Below are 15,497 nucleotides of genomic sequence, written 5' to 3'. Positions count from 1 at the left end.
AGAAAAAAATGTGAGAGAATGAAAAGATGAAAATAAAGTGTTTGTAGATGGGGAGGGGAGGAGGGGGTGAAGGGAGGGCAGAGGTAAGGGGAAAAAATGAGAATCAAGACTTGCCATGTAAAGGTACATGATCCCAACAATGAATGTAACTGTACTGTATCCCTAAAATGTACCAATAAACTCAATAAAATTAAAAAAAAAAAGGATGTATTTACATGTTTGAAAAGGAGAAGATACTGCTTGTCATAATGGCTTACAATCACATAAAATAAACAAACTGAAAGCAAGGAAGGTTCAGAAACAGGCAGTTTAATTAAAGAAATGAGAGAAATTTTTCATTCTTCCACAGGTTCAGAACAACAAACAAAAGTTTGAACAACAACCACCACTAGCCTGGAAAGCAGCTGTTCTCTGACCTAGCATCAGGGATCTAAGGGCTTTCCTTAGAGATTTACGCTTATGTCCTGATGTTAAGGAAGACTAGTTCAAAATACAATCAAATGTCAGTAGAAAGTATGTATCTTTTCCTTTCAGCAAACAAAATTAGGAGGAAAAAAAGTGGAAATAAATTTGAAATGCTTCTGTACTGAGTTCTCAAAGCCTAGATAGAAAGTAGTTTTTACTTTTCTATATTAACTATTATTCTCTCATCTACATATCTATTCATGAATATTTTTACTTTTAAAATAAAGTAAAATTCTCTGACTAAAGCCATACTGTGTCTAACATTAATATTAAATGATTGATAGGATAGTTTCCAAGAACATATTCCGGTTGATCGGACTATCATACTCTTTGTTAATCCTTAATTGCTGAGTTTGATGCTCCACTTTGATGGATTTTTTTTTAGAACTAATTTTCTCCATGTACCATGCAAATTAGGTTGACCAACAAACAATCTCCTAAACTGTTTAGGGACAGCTGAGGACAGTTTTTATGTGAACCGTGCCCATGAGAGTTACACAGGCAGTACGTGAAGGTTAAGCTAGTTCATTGTTTTATAGTGCTTTAGTTAAATACACGGTGCCTAATAGGGACATAAAATAGCTACAGTTAAATCTCATTTTCACAATCTATTCACAAACAAGCTGAGGGGTTATCATAAAATGATATGCAGAAATTGCAAACACAAAGAGGTCATATTTAAGTAATCTGCTTTTGTTTTGGAGTTGTCATTAAACACAGCGTTTTCCCCCTCAGGCAAGAGAACGATACCAGCAGGGAAGTGGTGGAGTCACGGAAAGGACCAGACTCCTGGCTGAGGTACTCACCAGCGCTCTCACTGTGTCTTTCACCTGTCAGCTGGGCACAACCACTCACAGCCATAGATGACTGAACGCGTATTACAATAACTGCTTCGTCTAGCTTCAAATCAAAATCCCTAATTTATCAATGACTCTCTTGTTTTCATAAGATGCCTGAAGTTGCTATATTAAATGCAACATCAAACTTATATTAGCATACTGATAATTTTCTGTAATCTTATTTTTATGTAATTATAATTAATATTTAGAAGAGTAGGTAATGCACTGACTAGAGAATCTATAGCTAAGTTTATTGCAAAATTTAAGACTTATTTTTAGTGACTAGTATTGAAGAATCTATAGCTAACTATAGACTAGACTAGAGAATCTATAGCTAAGTTTATTGCAAAATTTAAGACTTATTTTTAGTGACTAGTATTGATAACTTGCATGTGGTCCTGTCTACAATTGAAAATGGCTTACAATTCCTTCACTCTGAGAACTGCTAGAATATTTGTTCTCACAAGTCATTACATTTATTTTCATGATTTTGCAAAGAGAGGTGAAACCTTGTAGTCTTATTTTTCTCCAATGAGCTGATGGGAAAAATAAAAACTTTATAATAAGATCACAAGCCAATTTGGAACTATAATCCAAGACTACCTTGGAATTTTCACAAACTTTATTGTTTTGACAGTAAAGAATTAAGCTTCTCTTATGGAGGTTATTTCAGGAATAGTTATCTTAAAATACTCAAAATATAACATTAGAAATATTTAGACTCTTATCCTGTGATGCTTCTAGGCAAATAAAACATTATGTAGAAGTAAAGTGCTCACTTACACTAGGTAAATTAACACTTGAAGGGAGTCCAGGGATCCATTTAGTTCTTTTGGAGCAGGTAGTTATTCCCAGTTGTAATGTTTCAGGAGCCTGAAAGAAATTAATTTGCTTTACTTGGATGAGCACTTTATTCCCAGGGAAGTTCTTATTCACCAGTATGGTAAAAATAAAACCTACTAAGTTACAATAATTATGGTTTACTCCTAGATTATGTGATTTTTTTTTCAACTTTTAAAGGTTATTTTTCTGTCTATAATAATACAGTGCTGCTGTGGAATTTTGCGAGTAGAGTCTATAGCAATATAATTTCAAGGTAAATTGACAATATATTATGCCTCTTAGAGTTTGGAGTTCATGGTTTGAGGAGAGCAATAGAACATTTTTATGTATAGCCACGTGATATAAACATGTTTGTACTTCCTAGAAAGAAAAGGATTGTACAGTCTCTTACTATAATATTAAGAAAGACACCTAGGAAATCTTTAGAAATACCAAATCTCTTTAGGATGCTTATACTATTTTTAATTGTTGACTAATTGTTGAAGAATGACATAGTAGATGCTGTGAGATAATTGCAGGGCTTCAGTACTTAAACCAACCTGGTTTTATTCAGTTACAACATGATAAGGCTAATGTGAAAGTCATTTGGTGATGTTTAACATGATGAGCATCTCAGAAGATAAAGATCTTTGTGTATCTACATGCTTTATCCTGTTTTAATTCTATCCAGAATATCCCTAATGTTTTTATTTTCCTTTGTCTGATATCTAAGTTAATTTTTGAAATATCATTCAGAAATTTTGAAAGTTAAAAAAATTCAGAACTTACCATGAAAAATGTTTTCAATAAAAGGTTACAGAAGAATTAGAAAAGGTAAAACAAGAAATGGAAGAAAAAGGCAGTAGCATGACTGATGGTGGTAAGTATGTACTCATTTTAAGGAGGAAAGGTAAGCAAGAGAACATTAGCCCGTCAAGGAACCTGGATAAGAAAGCAATATTACTAATAAGCAGGGAGTTTGCTTTTTAAAATGAGCTGTTTGCTACTTGTTTCAAGAAGGCTACATGGTACAAAAATGGTGTATGATAATTGATATGCTGTGATCCCTGTAAATCAGCTAAGAGTAGTAGTTTTTACTGTAATTTATGTGATTTAAAACATTCAAACTATTGATTTAAAGACAAAATAGCAAATGTTTAACTATATACTTTGCTCTGCCAATTTTTAAAAAATACCATATTGTTTTCATCAAATGAACTTCATTTTTCTACTTTATGTACAAAAGAGCACCAAGTATATGATTAAATGACACCAAGGCAATGATGTGGTAACCTTTTTAATTTTATTTTTAAAATTTATTTACTTTTTTTTTTGGTACCAGAGATTGAACTCAGGACCTTGCACTTGCGAGGCAGGCAGCAGAACCACTTAGCTAAATTCCAGGCACTTTTTTTTTTTTTTAACTTTTCCAAAAGACCTAATTGAACAGAGGTCACGTAGAGAATTAATGATCTTCTAATAATTGCTCCCATTGTGTGTTGGTTACTTTGCCATGGGCCAGTTGGGATTGCTTAACGCTTTTATATCTCTTAGAAAGACTTTCTAGAGTTCTAATCATACATACCAAGTGATTTTCATAAGGAGAGGTTCAGGGTCTTTTTAATGTTCTAAGTGGTGATTCTTTCCTTCTTATGTTCCCCCTTTGTGTCCATTTCCTTTACAGAAAAATGTGCTAGCCCATAAAATCATGCTGAACACATCCTTAAAATATGCATTAAGCAACTCTTCCCCTAGAAATAAATGTTAGGAAGTTCAGCCTCAGTACATAGTTTCCCATCCAAAACTCTCAGGTGTTTAAAATGCCACAGGAAAACTATGTGAATATCAGTGAGTTGTTGGCTGTGATTTTGACCCTATTTTTGGCTTAAGACAAAGTGAGGGGAATGTCATATAGTTCTATAATAACAAATAAACACCTTTATTCCATGCTGTTTTTATTTTCAGCACCTTTGGTGAAGATTAAACAGAGCTTAACAAAACTAAAGCAAGAAACCATTCAGATGGACATTAGGATCGGTGTTGTAGAACACACGTTGCTCCAATCAAAACTGAAGGAGAAGTCCAACATGACTAGGGACATGCATGCAACAATTATTCCAGAATCAACAATAGGTTCTTATTAAAAACATACTGTTTTCTCATGCTTCTGATTAGTTGATTTTTTTATCAAATTATATTTTTTTCTTTTTTTTTCATTAAATTTATTGGTACATTTAAGGTAAACAATAGTTACATTCATCCTTGGGATCTTGTACCTTTTTTTTTTATTGAGTTTATTGGTACAATCTAGGTATACAATACAGTTACATTCATCATTGGGATCCTGTACCTTTACATAATAGGTCTTGATTCTCATTTTTTCCCCTTGTCCCTGGCCTCCCTTCACCCCCTCATCCCCTCCCCATTTACAAATACTTTACTTCCATTTTTTCAGTTTCTCATATTTTTGTCCTCTCCCTTATTACCTTTCCCCCACCCTTCCCACTTTCCCTACACCTTTAGCCCTTTACTTCCTATATCACATTATTAATTATATCATTAGGATCCTGTGTACTATTATAGATTTTCACACCAGAGAAACTATTTGGTATTTCAGTTAAAGAAATATTGGTATGAACATTAAAAATAGGGAATCCTAAAATAAAACTAAAAAGGAAAGTAACAGAGAAAAGGCAATGATGTAACATTAAAATAATCCTTAATTCTGGAGATGAAAATGGTCCCTGGACTATTTAAATTGCTTCTTGCTCTTGTAGTCTGATGCATAACATACTGCTATTATTAGTCTTTTTATATAAATATATATATGCATATATTTATAAATTGAATTTTGGGAAACTTTAAAGGTGCTGTCAACTTTGGAAAAAGTTATCCCAATTTACTGTCTTGTGTTGGCATTGTACAGAAATTTTTTTATTTTTATTTTTTATTTTTTTATTCCATGTGTACAGGGGTAATGCATTGTACTAAATATGTAAGGTCATATCTACGTGGGTTTGATTACAGAAACTAATAAAGTATTCTATAAAAATGAAAAAAGAATAAGATAAGACTACAAGACATCAAATTATATTTAATGTCACATGGATTCTCAAACACAATTGCACTTCCCTACAGCATGTTCAAGGGGTATATTTGGGTTTTACGCACACATATCATGGTTTATGATGGACAAACCTTTACTTTAAATAAATAAAATCTTTAATAAAGTAATTTAAAATTCTTGTGTTCAAAGAACCTTTCATTAGTCATTACATGTTCAAAAAACTCACTCCCAGAAGCTTATTCTTAGCATTCCTTGTGTAATCCTATGTATGTGGCCCATGCTTTCTGTAGGTACTGCTGCTGTCACCCCTGGACCACTGACTCCAGGTTGGCCCCTTTGCCTTGGTCCATCTCTTTGTGACCACAGTGCTTCTGTGCCTAGAGGATCTAAGAATGGGCAGTGATTCTTCATAGGAACCCAGACTGCCCTTGGCTCAGCTTTACAGTTACCTTAAATTACCAGATTTTTAAAATATTTTTTAAAATTCAGTATCCTCATTAACATTTAACATTATTCTCATGAGCAAAACCCCTCATTAAAAGTTAACTAATGTATTCATGTGTAACTCTACTCTTAGAATGAAAAAGAGATTAGTACATGAATGACTTTATGCCACTCTGCCAGCTGTGCTGGGAAGCTATTTTGTAGGTACAGCCGTGACAAAGCACATGAGGATCAGGCTCTGGTACTGGTGATCACAGGCATCTTCCCGAGTGACTCTTTAGAAATTGTCAAAACAAGCAATATTAGAGAACCAACCTTGGAACAGGGAAAAACTAGTCAAAGTAGAACACAGCTCACTCTATTAATTAGGTATCTCTAGAGGAACAATCAATAGAAAAATATATATCTATATATAATTATGTAGGCAATTTATTAGGCTTATGGGATCAGAGACAGGAGAGTCCACGGTAATTTTTCATAGGATCAGAGGTGGGAAAGTCCACAATGTACTGATGAGCTGGAAGATCCAGAGTTTTTCAGCCCAAAAAGATGGAGGCTGCAGAACAAGAGTGATCAAGGATGCAGCACTAGCTCAAGGCCAAAGGCCTGGGAAGCTCACACAGAGTCAGCTGTACTATTCTGCATTGGAAGGCTGAAGAAACTAAAAACTGATATCCAAAGTTGTTGGTGAAGACTGGAGCTCTTCAAAAATAAGCACATTTTCTCTTTCTTCTTATACCGTCCATGCTTTAAGTCTATTAATTGGTGGCATCCACATCTAGGTGGATCTTAGCCCCTCAGTTTTCTGTCCTGCAGTTAGTCACATACATACTCAGAACTGTGCTAGGAATTTCTTAGTCCATTCACAATGACATAGCATGATTAATGGTCATATCCACCTTATTTCTGCAAAAGCACTCATGGCAAATTTTGATGAAAATGTTTTATGTTTAAACAAAAAATAATAAAATCTTATTTTTAATCCTAATAATTTTCTACCTTGAATTTTTTTCTTAGCATTTACTTTCTAGACATATACACACACAAATCTTTTATTTTCCCCTCAAACTTTCTAAGTTTAAATAAGAGAAAATTGGTGTATATAAACAGCTACTCAAGAGAATGACAATCAATATAATGACAAATAAGCCAGTTTTCCTAATTTGTAAAGAAAGGAAAAAATCCATAGTGAGATAATGGGGAATATGAAAGTCTGACATTATCTTCATCATTTATGGTCATTGGGAAGAGCCTAGCAGAAAAAAATGAAACATAACTTTTGGTCCTGAGAAGTTATTTGCATAGATATTCTCATGGCTGAGCAGTATTTTGATAAACTCAAAGCTGAGAGCCCTTCTAGATAAATCAGAGCTTTCCTTAAAATGTTATTTTTTTTCTTGGAAGCAAAGTGCTCTATTTCGTGCAAACAAGCAAACAAAAAAAAAAGTCTGAGAACTTTTCCATGTATGAGCAGCCTACATTTATTTTCTTCTCTGAAATAATCCAGTTTACTCAGATTGGCTGAGTCCCTTCTTTTTCCACAGAATACTGCGCATACTTGATAAAAAATTTAAACTACATGCATTTTTTTCCTCCTGTCTCTAATAAGTTAAGCTGCTTGAGAGTATGGACAAAATCATTTTCAGTTCCATTCTCCTAGCTACAAATAGAAAATGTCTAGTGAGTAGAGTTAGAAAGTAGACAGGTTGATGATTGGTGGTTCCAAAATCTTCTAGCTTCTGTTTTATAGCATGAATAATTTAATGACTTTAAGCTTGTGTATTTTGGATAGTAATTCAAATTATAGTTTATTCCTGTGGTATTTATTGGAAAAATTAGTACTAATTCATTTTTCTCTGCCTACCATGTTTCCCAAAAGATAAGACCTAACTGGAACAACCTAACCAGAACCAGCTCTATGGTCATTACTGTGCTGATGACCAGTGCCATGAAGATTATTCTCTGCCCACTATTCTCTGGCTCTGAGGCTACTCTGTAAAGGCAGGTAAGGCAGGGAAAGGCAGATTGGGGCTAGTATTATTTTTCCCAGTTAGGTCTTATTTTCAGGAAAACACAGTATAGGTTAATAATGCTTTATAATATATAACTAGAAAAACTTATAAACCCAGATATAAATACATATTTTGTAGTTTTATCCTTTGAGATGAAAAGCAGTGACAGCCCCACAGCAACTGTGTACAGTACCTAGAATTTAGATCTTAGCATCTGAATTCTCTAAACAAAAAATAGGCTTTTAAAGAAAGTGCCTGATAACTGGAATAGAGCAAAGAAAGCACAAATGAGCCAAAAATGTCTTACTCTGCCAGAAAGTACTCAAAGAATAATGGGGGAATGTTTAAAGGACACAGCAGGGTTCTGGGGTAATGAGCATCAAACTGAATCACAGTAATGAGTTATAATCTACAGAATAATGCATTCGGATATGAATAAGAGTAAATAAGTGAAAAATGAGAAAGGTCTTCCTTAAAATCAAATGATAGCTGATATAAAAAGCATACTGAATTTAGAAAATCATAACCTCACAATGACCATATTTTCATGTGAATAAATAATTGTATACTGGGGTGAGAAGAATCAATCAGTGCTAAAAATAGAAGAAAAGTTGAGAAAATATTTCCATAGCCTAAAAGTATGTAAGATGTTCCACAAAGATTGCAGTAGAGAAACCTGGCAGACACCACTTAACTAAGTGATCAAAGTTAACATCGCTAATAATAGAACAAATAGAATTTATACACATTCTGAAAAGGGCACACACTTATGAGGTTTCTGTTGAAAATGCATAACCTGAATCTAATCACAGAACATCGACAAAGTCAAATTGAGAGATTTGTACAAATGACCTATTTTCTTCAGAAAATGATAAGGTCATGAAAAACAAAGGCCAAGAAACTGCTCCAGAGTAAAGGAGACTAAGGAAACATGACACCTAAGTACAATAACAATTCCATAATGGACTCTGAGCCAGGCATTTTTTTTTTCTTTTGCTATAGAGATATTTTGGCACAAGTGGGAAAATGTGAATATTCATCTATAAGATTGTCTTAGGGCATTTTAATTTTTTGATTTTGATATTTGTGCAGTAGTTACATAGGAATATCCTGAGTTAAATATATGAAAAAAGGTTCCACATCACTGACCAGAGATGCAAATGAAAACAACACTGAGATTCCACCTCACCCCACAAAGAATGGCTGTTATCAAGAAATCAACAAATAACAAATGTTGGTGGGGTTGCAGGGAGAAAGGAACCCTTCTCCACTGTTGGTGGGAGCGCAGACTGGTGCAAACACCATTGTGGAAATCAATATGGAGATACCTCAAAGAGCTGGGACTAGAAGTTCAATTTGACCCAGCCACCCCTCTGCTGGGTATCTTTCCAAAAGAATTAAAAGAATTATATCACAGTAATATATGCACACTTAAGTTTATAGTGGCAGTTTGTAACATCTAAAACTTGGAAACAACCCATTTGCCCATCAGTTGGAGACTGGATAAAGAAGATGTGGTTTTTCTATAAAATGGAATATTACTCAGACATAAAGAATGAGAAATTAGATACATTCCTAGTAAAATGGATGCCTATTGAGGATATACTCCTAAGTGTAATAAATAAGTCACACATATATAAATACTGAATAGTTTCTCTGGTGTGAAAAACTATAATGGTACATAAGATCCTAATGGTATAATTATACCATTACAATGCGAAATAGGAAGAAAAGTGCTAAATGTGTAGGGGAAGTGGGAAGAGTAGGGGAAAGGTAATAAGGGAAAAGTAAAAAAAAAAAAGAGAGAAAATGAAAAAATTGAAATAAAGTATTTGTAAATAGGGAAAGGAGGAGAGGGTGAAGGGAGGGCAGGGACAAGGAAAAAATGAGAACCAAGACCTGTCATGTAAAGGTACAAGATCCCAATGATGAATGTAACTGTACTGTATGCCTAAAATGTACCAATAAACTCAATGAGTAAAAAAAAAATATCCTGAGTTTTAACAGTGTAAGTATATGAGTTCGGGTGCATCAAGAAAGCAATTTATTTCAGATGGTTTAGGAAGCAAAAATGTGTATAGAGAGAAAATAAAGAAATGTAGTATGAGTGAAAGTCTAATTACTCTGATTTGATTAGTTAGTGCAAGCTATGTGTGATTTTAAAAATCACATTGTATCTCTTTACTATGTACAATTAACATTTACTTTAAAAGACAACAAAAATACTCTCTTATCTGATTTTCTATGTAGTTTTTCAATTATATTACCAGCAAGTGTCTACCATTGTGCTGAAGACAAAATTAATGTGATTATAAAATTGTTCTTTATAAATCATTAGAAGTCATTAAAAAATGGAAATGTCATAAACTGTCAAAATGTAGGAAATCTAGGGAGAGCATATACAGATATTTATTACACTTCAGCTTTTCATCAAATCTGTAATTATCTTTAAAAAAGTTTTTTAAAATGATAGCCCTTTGAGATGCTATGCTTTATATGGAAATCAGCCTCAGGGCCGGGGATTTAGCTCGGTGGTTTTGCCGCCTACCTCTCAAGTGCAAGTTCCTGAGTTGGATCCCTGGTATGAAAGAAAGAAGAAAGGAAGAAATCAGCCTCTCCTAAATGAAAGAACTAATCAATCTGTTGAAAAACAGTCTGACCTCCTCAGAGAAGTGTTTAGTTTTTGAGACAGGATCTTGCTATGTAGTTCAGACTGACCTTGAACTTGAGATGATCCTGTTGCCTGAGCCTCTCAGTGCTGGGATTACAGGCATGTGCACCACACCCTGCTCTCTTCAGTGAAGTTCTATGGCACAGTGAACAAAATTTGAACTTACAATTTTATTCACTGACCAAGTAGAATGAGTTTTTTACATATCTAAGGAAGTTTATTTCTACCATCCTTGAATTTGTCTGGGTCAGCATTTCACATGAATTTTACATAAAATTCTCTTTAATCAGAAAAATTTGACAAATTTTAAATTTTGTCTACTTCAGGATGTCCTGTTTATATTATGAATCTGCAAGCAGTGACTGTTGTTCCATTGTTTTATACAAATATTTAATCTCATATCTTTTTCGCTTAGAGCACATTGAGGATACAGGTTAAGGTAACATAAATGTGTGAAAGTCCTACAAGATCTCAGAACAGTTTCCAAATTTTTATTACACCAAGTGTACCTGTATAAGAAGACAAAGAGACACGTCATTCTGATTCATAACTCTCCTGTGTATATAGTTAACAAGCCTACCATACTCTTTCTTTGAATATAATAGATTTTGAGGATTTATGATATTCTGCAGGCAACCTAGGACTATAAGGTCAAATGATTTTTTATATAGTTCAAAAAGATTTTGTGGAACTCGGGGAATAGTTCAGTGGTACTGTGCATGCCTAGCATGTAGGAGGCCATGGGCTGAATCCCTAGCACCTAATAATAATCAAATGGAAAGCAATCTTTATTATAGCAATGCAATTAGAATGTATGGCCCCATAGAAACTATTGTCATAGCTTCCTTATCTTTTTAAAAACTTAATGTATCTAACAACCAGATCACATATTCTCTAAACTCTATATTTAAAATGGAGAAGTGGCATTTAAAAGAGTTAAAACATTTTATAAGCCTTTTTAAAGAATTGAATATACAAGAGAGACAGAAGAGAGCAAAGATGGTGCTCACATTAACATATCTAAATAATACATCTCAAGCATTAGATTTTCATATCTATGTGCTTCTAATACAGGCATACAAAGTTCCAACCAGTGAGTTGCTGACTCCCCAGCACAACCGTATTATTATAGGTCTCCTGTATTCTTTGTTCTAATACTGTACTTCAGAGACATTTCCAGCTGACCATCAGACTGTACACTATGTTCATCACTTGCCCCTTCCCATCCCTTATTTGAGTTCTCGGGTACACCTAAAGATCCTGTGCAGCCACTTTTCTATGATTCACCAGCAGTTAACACCAGGCTATATAACCTTCTTACCCTGAAAATCATTCACTGTAGGCTAGCAATGTCCGATATTTGTAAGTCTGTTTGTGCATAAAAATCAACTGGACACATTTTTAAAACTATCCAAATTCATATATGTTATGATTTTCTAAAATGTCTCCCACAAGTCACATATATTTAGAGGGCAGGCTTTGGAAGATGATTTCATCATAGGGGCCCTATACTCAACAGTGGATTAACACTGATGAGTTCCTTGCTGAACGTGTGTTGGCTGAATGTTGGGTGGGGCCCAGTGAGAGGAGGTAGGTCACTGGGGCATGATGTGTGTATTCTGATGCCAGGCTCTGCCCTTCTCCTTTTCTGCTTCCTGGATCCCATAGGTTGAACAACTTTTTCCCTCCATTCCCTTCCACCATGCTGTTTTGGCATCGGAGCCAGCCAACTATTCATGGACTGAACCTAAAACCATGAAACAAAATACAGTTGCAAATGCTAGGTATTTTGTCCCAGGAATGGGAGAGTGACTAATATAATAGGCTTGCATTGGACTTTAGGGGATTAGTGGTCAGAAGCTTCTCAAGAACCCTGATGAAGTTAATCTGAGAACCACTTTATGAAGCCACCAGTCTGAAATCTTTCTTTACCTATAAGTAAGCATAGATTTTGAGATTGAAGAGGATCTAAGGCAGTGTTTCTTAAACTGTGACCTACAGATTACTTTAACATTAGCCTCACCTCATAGGATTTTTTCAATAAGCAACCTAGATAATTTAATACACACTCAAATTTGAAGTATATAAATACCCCAAAATTCAGAAAACCAAAGCCTTGTGAGTATAAGTCTGCCCATTATAACCAAAGTTACAAACTAGTTTGCTAAATCATTCTCATTGTAGTTTGAAGCAACATTGTGAGAACTTTTAGGTCCATAATTCCTCTGCTTACCTGGTCCTATCCATATGCCATAGCAAGATTACACACTCATGTTTCCATTCGTAGCCAATGAAGTTTTTCCAGCACCCTCAGTAAAAGCTTCTGCATAGAATAATATACTGGAAGTACAGACAATGATTCCAATCTCAAATCTGCTAGTCAAAGGAAAAAGTACTTGCAAATAAAAAGTTCTATAAAGATGTGGTTGGGGCTGGATCATGCTGAATGTTTCTAGTCCTAAAATTGAATGATTTTAAGTCTTTGCAGCCTCTCTCCACTGTTGAAAATAGTTTGCAATCGTGTGTCAAACTCAGCTCTTCCCATCTCTGAAGAGCTGACTGTCATATGTTCAGAAACTTTGAGAGCCAGTTAAACTGTTGGTAGCTCAAAAACAGCCCATTATGAGAGTATTTACACCACAGAAGTAGGAAAACACTACAAATCAAGGCCTTAAAAAACAGATAGAAAACAAAATAGAGATTTACTTTACTAGCCCATCACTGATACCAAGTATAATAATGTTCCACGGACCAGAACCAAGCACACTAAATCTATAACAGGATGTCCTACCATATTTTAAGATAGATTATTAGAGTACTAATTGAATTAGGCCAGATTTGTAAATTGTTCTAAAAAATCATTAAGTCTATATAAAGTTATTCAGTGTATCAAATGTACATTGCCTGTATGATTTTATTGATATTACTTTACTGCCTTCCTAACTGTCACTAGTTCCTTTTACTGCCTCTCAAATCGATAGGCTGGAGCAGCCAGGCTTCCTCTTACATGACAGATCCAAAGATTACGCTTGTACTACTGAAATAATGTAGAATGCACAAGTAGGCCAATTATTTGACTATAAAAAAAAAACTAATTTAGCTCACTGCATCATTGATCCATTTAATTGTACAGCAGCTTCCTATTGATAACAGGAAATGTCCCTGACCTGACTGACCATGCTGAAAATAAAACTGGCATGTTTTCTATAACTATAAATTTCAATAGATTCTACATTATACATAGGAACTAAAAATCATAACCAGAGTTTATTAGATTTTTCTTAGTCTTACTGACATTTTTGCCTTGCATGTGATCTGATCTCTCTCATGCTTTCTGAAATTCATTTGTCATTAAATGCTAGCCTCTGTTTATGTTCCTGACTGGATCTATTATGTCAGATGGAGACTGTGATAAAATTTAAGCCATCTTTTCATTCTGTCCCTGAGGACCATTCAGCAGTCCACGAGCATTCCAGAGGGGGCTGCTGATCTAGAAGTGTCACTTTCAGTCATGTGCTGCTGGGTCTCTTGGTTTAGGAAGATGCTATTTAGTACATCTATGTGGTGCGATTGAAACACACATCTAATGGATAACTACTCTGTTCTGAACACAGTATCAGGTGCTCAGGGAAGCCAGTGTGAATAAGGCATAATCTTTTCCTGCAAGAGTTCACAGCCTAAAGGCAAAGATATGTGTGCATAAATGAAAGGTCACAATGGTAGGTTTTATAATAGAGATAAGCAGTGTGTTATTGTAGCTGAATGAGGCAGTAATTCTAACTGCAACTAAGCAAAGAAGAATTCATATAGTTGGTCCTTGAAAGATTAGTAAGATTCTAGTAGCAAAGAAAAAAGGAAGAGCCATTCCATGTAGAGAGCGTAGTAAAAGTCATGAGGTGAAGAGGGACACCATGGTATCAGGTGGTGCAGAGGTATTAGAATATCCTGGGAAAGCAGAAAACAAAAGGGAGGGATTTGAAGGTAAGGCTAAAGAGACAAGCAGAAAAGTGGGCATAAGATAATAAAATTGGAAAATAGAGCTATTTGCAGTTGAACAGTTGAGGAAACATGTTGAGCTTAGTCTTCAAGAACTTTTTCTGATGAAAAAACAACAGGAAGATATTCTTTTCCATGAGAAAATGCACAATGATAGTAATAATTACAATTATCATCACCATGTGTGCCAGGCACTGTGCTAAGCACTTCGTCTATTGTATTGCATTTTATTTTGTAGCTGAGGAAGGTATTTTTTCCACTTACAGATATGAAACTGAGATCTAGAGAAGCTACATGACATACAAGTGACACAATACAGTGGTCCTGAGATATGAGTCTATCATATCTGACACATGATACATTATGAAGCCAACACTAAGTTGGTTATAAGTTACTAAGTCAAGTTGGTTATAATGTAAAGTGTTTTTAAATTATCATTGCCCTTTATTGACTATTATTCTTAAGAAACTTTATAGATGTATTAAATATCACAAGAGTTTGAAGAAAAAAGTCAATCCATTGATAAAGTTAGGATTCTCACCTCTCTTGGCCCGGCTTCTAAACATTACTGCCGTGGGGATCAATCCAATACATGAGTCTTTGGGAGACACTTCATTTTGACATATAGCATTACATAATGCACAAAGAAAAGGAACAAGACTTTGGGTCAGTCAGGAGGGAGACCTTACTTGATTTGAGCATTATTGAATTTAAAGTATACTGGAAACATGAATGTTGAAACACTCAAATAGACAGCTGCAAATACCTTCCATCAAGAGTTGGCATGGGATGTCTTATAACGAGAGATGGCAGGAAAACCTAATCAGAAACTAATATGGAATATGAAAAGCTGAACCAACCTTCCATTTCCTTAGACAATGACAACAGAGCAAAGAACATGACTGTCCAGGGATTTCATGATTTTGTTCAGTTCAAAATTCAGGAAGTAGCAGTCCTAGAGTATCAACCCAGGGATCAAAGCATAGTAATGTAAATAGTAAGCTTTAGAAAATGCAAATTACACAGAATCAAAATAAGATAGTGTTCTGTATTTTGAGAGAGAGAGAGAGAGAGAGAGAGAGAGAGAGAGAGAGAAAAGAATTATGTAAGGATTTGGGTTGGAATCCCTCCATTTGGGAGGGGCTCCAAAAAGTCAATGATAACAGAAAATACTACATGGC

General features: G+C 34.7%; 1 protein-coding gene and 1 long non-coding RNA gene across 3 annotated transcripts in view; one reads left to right on the top strand and one right to left on the bottom strand.

The window, feature by feature from the left end:
* The window catches only part of Ift57 (intraflagellar transport 57), a 67,408-nt gene extending 63,076 nt beyond the window's left edge, over positions 1–4,332 (top strand). The window contains exons 7-9 of one of the 2 annotated variants that reach the window (XM_033768180.1): positions 1,201–1,263; positions 2,940–3,006; positions 4,092–4,332. In XM_033768180.1, the coding sequence (XP_033624071.1) occupies positions 1,201–1,263; positions 2,940–3,006; positions 4,092–4,270 (309 nt within the window). In that variant the 3' untranslated portion in view covers positions 4,271–4,332. The remainder of the gene's footprint in view (positions 1–1,200; positions 1,264–2,939; positions 3,007–4,091) is intronic. The other variant, XM_010630158.3, reaches the window with a different exon arrangement.
* Positions 1–15,497, bottom strand: part of LOC104866274 — a 133,541-nt gene that overhangs the window by 45,953 nt on the left and 72,091 nt on the right. The window contains exon 3 of the long non-coding RNA XR_004518822.1: positions 2,088–2,177. This is a non-coding gene — a long non-coding RNA (uncharacterized LOC104866274). The remainder of the gene's footprint in view (positions 1–2,087; positions 2,178–15,497) is intronic.

This window comes from Fukomys damarensis, unplaced genomic scaffold, assembly GCF_012274545.1.
Source record: "Fukomys damarensis isolate Sample0158 unplaced genomic scaffold, DMR_v1.0_HiC HiC_scaffold_24, whole genome shotgun sequence".
Classification (NCBI taxonomy): domain Eukaryota; kingdom Metazoa; phylum Chordata; class Mammalia; order Rodentia; family Bathyergidae; genus Fukomys; species Fukomys damarensis.
The sequence above is the reverse complement of the archived record's forward strand: the minus strand, read 5'-3'. Positions and strand labels throughout refer to the sequence as shown.